At 43.1% G+C, this 10652-nt stretch overlaps 1 protein-coding gene across 1 annotated transcript in view; it reads right to left on the bottom strand.

Annotated features, from left to right (window-relative positions):
• LOC107731729 (triple functional domain protein-like) overlaps positions 1 to 10652 on the bottom strand; it is a 79434-nt gene that overhangs the window by 3646 nt on the left and 65136 nt on the right. Inside the window, 11 exon segments of the mRNA XM_016542893.1 lie at positions 1167 to 1305; positions 1394 to 1594; positions 1698 to 1776; positions 1879 to 2000; positions 2306 to 2468; positions 2569 to 2596; positions 2699 to 2840; positions 2994 to 3241; positions 4711 to 5465; positions 10063 to 10243; positions 10358 to 10549. Coding sequence (XP_016398379.1) covers positions 1167 to 1305; positions 1394 to 1594; positions 1698 to 1776; positions 1879 to 2000; positions 2306 to 2468; positions 2569 to 2596; positions 2699 to 2840; positions 2994 to 3241; positions 4711 to 5465; positions 10063 to 10243; positions 10358 to 10549 — 2250 coding nt within the window.

The following is a 10652-nucleotide window of genomic DNA, read 5'->3' as shown; positions in this document are numbered from 1 at the left end:
TCAGAATCATTCTTGCCAAAGTTTCGGTGCTGCCTTAGTTATTGTTTGTTATTAAAATTTTAATCAGGTTACTTGTCCAGTCGGGCAAGTAAAATTCTCTTTCACTTGCCCCTTCACAAAATCCACTTGCCCCGGACAAGCGGACAAGCGTTAATGTCGAGCCCTGTAATAAGATACAATCTCTCTATGTATATACAGTATATATATATATATATATATATATATACACACACTGTATAAAGACGCACACACTGTAGATGTAAACATGTTACAATGGTAGACATTGGAAATGTGGTCACAATTATGAATATGGGACTACTGATATAAACGTCTTGTATTTTATGTGTATGCAGAATAATTATATCTGTAAGCAGACTAATTGCAACATAAAGGGAAAAATGTGGAGATATGGTTAGAAAGCATGAAGCTCGCGGTGTCAGTCTATCAGTCAAATCCGAAGCAAGTTATAACTATGAATTCTCAGATAGTCTGACGGCAGATAAAAATAAAGGATAAATTAATGAGTGATCGTTACAAAAGTGTGCATCAAATACACTGAACACAAAAGCTCGTAAGTGTGAGAGGCACTAGAACAGACCTCCAGTGTTTCCCATACATTGATTTATTTGTGGCGGCCCGCCACAATATCAAAACTGACCACCACAAATAGACTTTCCAAAAGGCTTCGACTTCGTTGAATAAACATGAGCACTGCACGTTTCAAAATCGAAACCCAGTGCAGGTGTTTTTATATCACTGTATTTCTGAAGGAATCCGACTGTCTTCAGAAAATTTTAGATGTCATTTTCATTTTATCTTGCATGTAATGTCTGATAAAACAGCGTTTGTGAGCAGAGCGCTGCTTTGTGTACAGCCGTTACCGGGGAAACCTCACAGAGGCAGAGAATGGATTTGCATATATATGCGGCCACAAAGTCTGTGGGAAACACTGGACCTCCCTGGTTCCCGCACGGCACGCACGTTTGCCTTTAATGGTTTAATAGTTCATACTGCCACCTACTTCATGACACCAGCATGACAGCTGACATAAAAAAAGAATCGTGCTGAGGAGAACTGATACGATCAGTTAAAAAATTACTTGATCGGCCAGATCCCTAATATATAATATTGACATATTGACAATAGCATAAAAAAATAACACTGACCTTTAAATCCAGATGAACTATTCTGCAGTTGTGCAGGTATTGCAAAGCTTCTAAAATGTCTCGGAGGTAAAAGGCCACTTTTTCCTCAGTGAGGTTCCCCCAGCTCACAATGTAGTCCAGTAGACGGCCCTGATCAGACCTGTGCAGTCACACAATACACGTGGTCATGAACATGTGTGAAACAGTCTATTTGATATTAAAGTGTGTGTGCGTGTGTGAGCTCTCACATCTCAAGGACCAGTGCATAGCTGCTGGAGGTCTCAAAGGTGTCCAGTAGTCTGACTAGGTGAGGGTGCTGGAGTCTCTGTAGGACGCTAAACTCGTGGGTGACCTGGTCTCGTTTCACGAGTTTCTTATTCACAAACTTGACTGCTACGGTGCGCTTTGATCCCCTCTGGTCACAGCGTTTTACTACAGAGAACCTTCCCCTAAGAGAGAGAAACAACATCAACACAATTGAAATGCTGCCTCGGTTTTATAAGGGAATCCATATGATATCAAAATTATGTGCATAAATTCCCATCGTCTCACCTGCCCAGCTCTGCTACCTCACTGTAGAAGGACTCAAAGTTGTCTTTCCACATGACCCGGATTCCATCACTAGTAGTTCCTGTGAAAGACAGTTCAGTTAAGTTCAAAGCCTTGCTCAAATACTCTTTGAAACACCAGGTGGACTGTTTGCATTGCCAATTTGAATGGGATCACATCTTACCCAAAACTCTGAGACTGGCTGATGATGTCACACTGCCAATGTCATTCGTTGCAATGCAGGTGTACATGCCATCATCCTCTGAGGTCACACCTACGATACGCAGAGTGGCCTCGCCAGTCTCACTGTGATGCAGTGGAAATAAATTATGATTTATGCAGAAAACAAAACCATTACATTAGCAAAAACTGAGTTTAATAACTACAAAAAAAAATCTAATATCTTTATTTTTCTTATTAGCATTTTCCCCCTAATTTAAACAAATCTAAAAAAGCAATACACAATAAGCAATACATAAACTTATATTAACAAAATAAAAACATAATATATTGTATGTACAATGCCAAAGCTGCAAGACAAAAAAAAATATATATATATATACATACATATATATATATATATATAAACATATATATCTGTTTGTTCACACCTGTAAGCTACGCTAAAGTGGCCGTTGTTGGTGAGTATTTTCTGATCGGGTCCCTTCCATGTGACTGTGGCTTTGGGGCGGCCACACACTTTACACCTCAGAGTGACACACTCCCCTTTATCACAGGTCACATCACTCAGCGGGATGAGGATCTCCGGGGGAACTGGAGGAAAAACATTTACATCAACCCCTTATTAAGATGTTTATGACTTCTTTATAATTCTAAACAAACTGAATGATGCACTTAAACATTTTGAACTTACCATCATAGATATAATCGGGATTTAGAAGCTGCAAAATGGAAAACAAAGTTTTGAGCATACATTTTTTCTGAGGGATTTTTCTAGAAAATAACATTAGAGACAGATTTGTTTGTGTTTTCATTAGTGTTACCTTTACAGAGACCTTGTTGGTTAGTCCCTCTCTGGATTTCCTGTATCCATTTTCAAGCTTGGCCTCCTTTTTATTTTCCTTCTCTCTTTTCTCTGACTTCTTACGAATACGGAGGGATGTATGCCATGATGATGATTTCCTGCTGGAAAGCAACCCATTATGTTAAAAATAATGATTAAAACACGTTGAATGCCCAACATAAAGAACAGATGATAACCACTAGAGGTCTGTAACAAAAATGGGTTTGATTTTATTGCAGAATGTGTTATGTAAATGGTTAGAGGCGAGCTCTTACTTAATGGTCCCCTCTGGTACATCAGGGATAATGGCGGAGGTGTGGCCCAGCACGTATCCAGGGATCCAGCCCTCGGCGGCTGGGCATTGGTCGGTAGCGGCACGAAACACCAAGAACATGTTCTGCTGATTGGAGGCCAGGATCTGCACCACCTCCCCCTGACCTACATTTATCTCATCCTCTTTCAGAGCCACATAGTCCTGAGTCACCAACATGGTGGAGATATTACTGCTGCTGCTGCTTTCACTCTGTGGACAAACAGACACACATACAGGTCTTAGTATCTGAGAGATTTTATAGCTTTAACACAAATGCCTGTAGTGTATAACACTGTAGGTTTACCTGGGGGTAAATTACAGTATTTTCACATTTATCTATCAACCCTCATGTTCCATTTAAATGTGTTAAAAAATAAGCTCGAAAATCGATTCTTTTTTCCCCTTAAAAGTTCTTGTAATATGTTCCACTGACCTACTCAAAACCCAGAATATGTTAGCATTACTGAAGTTTACTGAATAGTAGCAATAATTTATTGTAAAATTAAACAATCAGAAAATGATGAAGTGAAATTTCTTATTTTCATCTTTTATTTAATTAATTGTTTAATAAATGTTTATATGTTTTGGGTCTCTCCCCTAGACATATTGCAATAGTTATTATGGAGGACATTTGAAGCATTTTATCAAGTTGAAATCAGTTTTCATTAGATTAGGAAACGTATCATCTTGATACTTCAATGGTAACAAAAGAGAGTCTTGAGATCTCTCAGACCCTCAACAGAACATGAGGGCTAGTAAATTCATAATAAATGTATGTTTTGAATTTCATTTTTGGTATTAGATGATGACAAAACATTCCATAATAACTCCTATGCTCAATATTTACAACTTTTGATTAACCCTGCAAGTGCACTGCATTGAAAACATGCATTAATAAACATGAATAGTCAAGGAAAAGAAAAGAAACAGAAAAGAAAGTTAGACAAGAACCCAAGGTAGTTACAGTAGCCTGCTAAATAGATCTAAAATTCAGAACTAGGTCACATGATAGACAGAATCAAAACATCCACAGATATTTCTTGCATTAGTTTTGTAATAATTAACAGTGTTAAGATGCGGTCAGATTAGCAAAATTTTGTGGTCAAAAAAGGCCCAATGTCTATTGTCAATAGTGTAGTGATTTATGAAACAAAGCTCACACAGAAGTGACTTTCAAATCAAGCAGCGTTCTTTTGGTCAATGAAGCAAATCCATGCAACTAATTTGAACCCATTAAGAAATCTGTGTGCAGAAATCTTTCGCCCTGATGCGAAATTCCCACTCGTATTGTTTCCTATTGAAATTACTGTATTTCACCCAAGAAAATTCATAAAACAATAGTAAATGTGACCACACTTTTAGTCCTTAGGAAAAGCTGATTCTATTGTACACACCACAAAGAAAGCTTGAAGTTATGAGCTTTTTTTAAGGAAGGGAAAACCTGGTTCTTGTTTTACAACTCCATAAACATAGTTAGTATCTGGACAGAAGCAGAACTTTGTTAGAATTCTGAGATGCAGAGCAAAGGATCTGTTGGAAGTCCACAGAGTAGAAACCAGGTTAGGAGAGGCAGAAATCAGACAGAATCCAGGCAGGTTAGAAAGTCATTCATGAGGGAAGACAGGAGCAGAGTTGAGTTGAAGCACTGCGGTTGACCGGGGCAGAAATGTGTCTCTTACCCCGTTGCTCTGAGTGGACTGGACAGATTGTTCACTTGCAGAAGAGCAGGTACTCATGCGGTCTGCGTCCTTACTGTGGGTGGAATGCCGGTGACTTTGGTTCGGATTTTGCCGTCCCAGTGTGTCACATGCTTCCCCGGGGAAAGTAAAGGAACCAGGCCTGCTGGCAGGGGATGCAGGAACGGAGCTCCAGAACGAGGTAGAGCTGCCGCCCGTCTTTGGCCCAGGACTGCAGGGTGGGATGGAGTCTTTGAAAGCTGGTGTGGCTAATGGGGAGGCCATGGGCGAGACCGTTCCAGGTCTGGGTTTGACCAGTGCTAGCGGGGCCACAGTGGCTCGAGGGATTTGGACCGTGCCGGCTCCATCCCTGCTATCTTTGGAAGTGCTTTCTGTAGAGTCTGTCTGTTTGGGGTGAGGGCTTGCAGGAACCTTCACCTTTGGATCAGGCTCTGTGGTGCAAGAGGGTGAGGGACCCCTGGAGAGAGGTCTTGGGGACATACCTGATATTTTGTCGAGGCCGTCAGGCTCGTGGGCTCCGGGCCCCAGCGCAGGAGAGTGATGACGGAATGGCTGAGGCAAGCGCGAGGGTTGGGGGATGCGGGAGGGACGGGAGCGGGAACCCGACCCAGCCGGGGCCCCTCCACCTCCTCCGGGGGCCATAACCTGACCCCCACTACTTCCAGCCTGTACGCTGTTGCCTGAGATACCAGGCCCCTCGACATGGTTCCTCTGGTAGTCTATGGGAGATTTAAGTGCTACAGGAGAAAGACATCTAGTGAGGAGAATGATTCGCACATGAGTATAACACCTCAGATTATCCAGATTTTAGAAGGGTGTAAAGGCCAAAGTATACTTCGCTTTTTTTTTTACTTTGTACGCGCAGGTCGCACATGTGCATTGACTTGGTTTTGCACAAATCAGTTGTTCCACAAGCTGGCAGAAAACGAAACTAAAGAGACGGAACAACAACAAAATAGCGGAGACTGCAACAACCACAGACGGCTGAACACAAGCGCTTGTATGAGGGGGTAATTAGAGAGCCGCAACTTTAGGTTAAAAGAGTACAAATACATTTTTATCAGTCATAATTTCTGGAGAAAAACAGACGCTGGACAAAGGTGAAGCTTTCTAGAGCACATGTGCCGACCGCCTTCTTGTGTCGGGTTTTTCTAGCGCACAAGTGTCGACCGTACGCATATGCTAGTGTACGTGTACAAAAACTTTAGGTTACTAAAGTAACATGAAGTGAGGTATCTCACTATGGGAATGCCCTAGGCATGACCGATTGCAAAAGCACCAATGACACAACGTCTGCCAATCATGACAGACCAATCGCTGCAGCGATCAGGGAGTCCCGCCTCCCTGTACATAAACTGCAGCTACTTGCCATTTTGTCATTCTCCGCATATCTCTTCTCCGTGTGGAACAGGCAAGGAGGGCAACACTGTGAGTTACCTCACTTCATGTTATCAGAGAACTGAGGTTGCGTTAGTAACCTAAAGTTCTCTTTTTACCATTCGTTCGGTATCTCACTATGGGATATAGACAACCCCCGTATTGCCGATATGCTGACGAAGCAGACTAAAGATGAATATGATCTGAATTAAACCTCTTCGACCCAACTCAAGTGGTTAACGCAAATAAGTATAGTCTGAACATTTCGACACTATAATAAACTGGGCTACCCAAGAGCTTAATGTACAATTTGTCTACTCTCTCCCAGGACTGAATGGGCAAGTGAAGGTTCTGTCACGTCCAGTCTATAGAATCTCACAAAAGTGTGTGGGGAAGACCAGCTAACCACAGCACAAATTTCCTGGATAGAAATGCACTTAAATAGTGCCCAAGACGTAGCTATACCTCTGGTAGAGTGAGCTACATGGGGGCTCTATATTCACACTATTATAACATAACACAATTGACTCTACAACCCAGTGCAAGAGGCGTTGACAGGAGACAGGCTTTCCCTTAAAAGAGTCGGCCCATGAAACAAAAAGCTGATTGCTTTTGCGAAGTGGTCTGGTTCTTTGTAGATACATTTGTAGAGTCCGCAACGGACATAAAGAGTGTAGCTGCTCCTCCTTTGGACATGAAAAAGGTGGTGGATGGAAAGCCATCCAATCCACGGATTGACCTGAACCAGCGTGATCGAATACTTTAGGCATAAACACCGGGTTAGTTCTAAAAGTTACTTTTAGACCACCTGGAGTGAACATCATAGATGAGGAGTGAACTGATAAAAAAATGCAGTTCGCTAACCCTTTTTGCTGTAGTAAGAACCAGTAACAGAGCCGTCTTTAAAGAAAGCAGCTTTAAGGAGATGCTCTCAACGGGCTCAAATGGGGCTTTTGAGAGAGAAGATCCCTGCGTGCTGGTAGTGGCCATGGTTGGTCGTAGAGCAGCTGCGCAATCTCCGCTACCCACAGTCTCCCCGGCCAGTATGGTGCTATTAGAATCATTATATGACCGCGTTCTCGTACCCTCCTTATGTAGGCTTGATTAGGTTTAATGGGGATACCTTGTGATGCTGCCCAGTTCTGGAATTCCCGCATTCGCAATAGACCCAGAGGGACAGTGTTGAGGCCATCAGACCCAGTAACCGGAGGCACAATCTGAGATACTGTTTTCCCTCGCTGAAAAAGGGAGATGCAGCGGTGAAACGCCTCGATGCGCTCCTCTGATAGGAAAGCTTGAAACTTCACTGAATTCAACCTGAGACCCAGGTAGATTATCTCCTGTGAAGGAGTCAGACAGCTCTTTGCCAGGTTTATCTTGAAACATAATCTCTCCAGTTGAGTCACCAGTGTATTTGTATCAAGCTCTGCTTGGCGTGGGGACAGTGCGCAAACGAGCATATCGTCTAGATAAGATGAGACTGACTCCCGTATTCCTTAACAGAGTCAGAGCCCCCTCTACACATTTGCTGAATACCTAGACAAAGGCCGAAGGTAATTTTCGCATACTCCTATGCTGTGTTCTGATATGCAAATCTCAGAGATTTCCTGTGTGCAGGAAAGATATCTATGTGAAAATATGAATCCTGGAGATCTACCAAGGTGAACCAGTCACCCTGATTAATATTTTGAGACAATGTTTTGAGTGAAAGCATTTTGAACTTGTACTTTCTGAGGTGTTTGTTGAGGACTCGTAAATCCAGAATGGGACGGAGACCTCCCCCTCTCTTGGGAATCACAAAATAACGGGAGCCCTGCTGCCTTTCTTCCGTTGGAGAATATTTTGAGACAATGTTTTGAGTGAAAGCATTTTGAACTTGTACTTTCTGAGGTGTTTGTTGAGGACTCGTAAATCCAGAATGGGACGGAGACCTCCCCCTCTCTTGGGAATCACAAAATAACGGGAGCCCTGCTGCCTTTCTTCCGTTGGAATTATTCTTATCACTCTTTTTCTCAGTAAAGATGATATTTCTTCCTCCAAACCCCGAGCTGACTCTCCCTGGGCCACAGACATTACCACTCCATTGAACACAGGAGGTTTTACAGCGAACTGGAGTCTGTAACCCCTCGTCTATAGTGGCTAAAACCCAGGGATGAACTGCACATATGCGCCAGTTCATTGTTTGAGCAGCGAGAGGGCCTTTCCCTTCTTTGCTCACTATCGGTGTTGCAGCTAGTGGCGAAGGGGGGGAACTTCGCCCCAGTGAGGGAGTTATATTCATATTTGTTTGGTTTGATTGTTTGTGATTCTTTTCTTTTTTCATCCCACTCTGCACCCTTAGCCCTTGGCCTGGATGCAACAGAGAACGTTTTATTTGTGTTGGGATGCTTGTGAATTTTTGGTCTTCCTCCCTCAGAACAAACCCCGTGGGTAGCGGGGGAGACAATGTTTTGGGGGGCACCTGGGGAACATGGGCCACACTCCTGCACACAGTTGACTGAACAGTCTGCAAGAAAAATTTCTGTATTTAAATTCCTTCTCCTTTTCTCAGCAGGAGGGAGATGTGGAATGTTCTGAAGGGATGAGACAGAGAAACTCTGGTAGATGTCTCAGGTAGACCGCCTCTTCTTGCTACTCTAGGGGTTTGCGGAATGATGTTTCATTGCTGTTTTCGGTTTCACAAACCCGGGTTTCGTCTGTGCGGCCACACTTTACGGTTGTTGTGGCTGAACGTGACGGGAAGGCTGATACTCAGACTGACCTCCTTTTCCCATGGGTCTGAAACTTGGCTGGCTCGGATGATAAGGCCGAGCCACTGGCATTCTGGGGAGACAAACATCGAATGCCTCTCCCTGCCTCTTCCGTAGATCGCACTGCTACTGCATCGCTGTAACAGTTTCTCCGAACAGAGCTTTTGGATTGAGGGGGGCATTCAAAAACTCCACTTTCTCTTTCTCAGAGTCCAGACAAGCTCAGCCACAGCAATCTCTCTCCTACAACCACCAACCGGACACTCCATGGGTCCGACTTTCTTGCGGCTACCATTCAGAGTCTCCTTTCTTGGGTTTTAGTAGAGAAAATCAAGCAGTGAGTGTAGCCATTGGGATTGGATAGTGCTGCCTGAGCATGTTTAACGTCCAGGCAGGAGATGCAGAGACTCCTTGGCAGAAATCCATGCTCCACAGGTGCAAGGATGTAGAGGACGGCCTTTCACTCTGTGGCTTTCTGGCTCTTTCGAGATGGCCATTAAGACATCTGCACGCTCTTTGCACGGTAAGTCCACCACAATGTGAAAACTAGTACGGAGCTGTGCTGATAGTAGTGAGCTCTCTTATTGGTGCATGATGACCACCACCAAAACTTGGGAAAAAACATAGACTATTGAGAAACTTAGAGCTGAAAAACGCATTAGGTATCCAACTCCAAGTGCAGTCACTCATTCGTTGGTAAACTGTTGAGCAATAATTCCAAAAGTCTACTGAGGACCGCTTCCGAAATCTTCCACGGGGAAGAGAATGAGAATGACGAAACAGCAGGTAGCTGCGGTTTATATACAGGGAGGCGGGACTCCCTGATCACTGCAGCGATTGGTCTGCCGTGATTGGCAGATGTGGTGTCCTTGGTGCTTCCACAATCGGTCACACCTGGGGTGTTCCCATACGAGATACCGATGAAACGTTAGAAAGAGTACGAAGTATACTTTGGGCTTAACAGGAAAGATTTGCAAACCAACATAAAGATATTGTAAGCAATTTTGGTAAAACTTTACAATGAGGATCAATTCATTAGCATTTAGACATCATGAACTTGTCATGTATATATAACACTTTATTATTCTAGGTTAATGTTCATTTCTATATAGACAAATACATTTTTAACATTTCAAGTTGATTCCTGGATGATTTAAAGGTGTACTTAGTATACTCCCAAGTACTCCTAAGTACTTCTATACTGTACCATTGAGGAAATTGCGTTGACTCTCCAGGATTTGACTGATCTGCAGCATCCAGACTTGTCGTACTCCAGGATGGCTTGAGTGCAGAATAAAGGCCTCTTTGCTGCCATTAGATGTTCTGGAGGTCAGTGCGAATTTACATGGGTCTCCATCCACACATTCCTCAATCCCCAGACAGCTCACCTACACACATACAAACAGAATATTTTTAATTTATACAGTCTTATATTTATCACAGAGTCTGACATGACACAATTAGATACCAATCGTCAAACAGACAGACAAGGACGCCTGTACCTTGATGCTGTATTTGTACAGGTAGCCAGGCATCGAGAAGCCCCTCTTTTTATCTAAAGGTTCACTGAAGATGACAATCTGTTCAAAGAGGAAGACTCTTCTCTCCTTCATTCTGTTCAGCAGGCCTCCATCCGGTTCAGCCACCATGAAGGTGTCCTGCAGGAGGAGACGCCCCTGAGCAATGATCTTTCCCTGTGAAGGACAGACAGACCGATCAGATTAATTAATTCACATGTAAAACACTTCAATTATTCTTGATAATAATCTACTCATATAAAAAGGTCACAGCAATCTT

The sequence above is a fragment of the Sinocyclocheilus rhinocerous genome, unplaced genomic scaffold, assembly GCF_001515625.1.
Source record: "Sinocyclocheilus rhinocerous isolate Xijiao unplaced genomic scaffold, SAMN03320098_v1.1 scaffold193, whole genome shotgun sequence".
In the NCBI taxonomy this organism is placed as follows: Eukaryota; Metazoa; Chordata; class Actinopteri; order Cypriniformes; family Cyprinidae; genus Sinocyclocheilus; species Sinocyclocheilus rhinocerous.
This window is presented reverse-complemented; position numbering and strand designations above follow the sequence as displayed.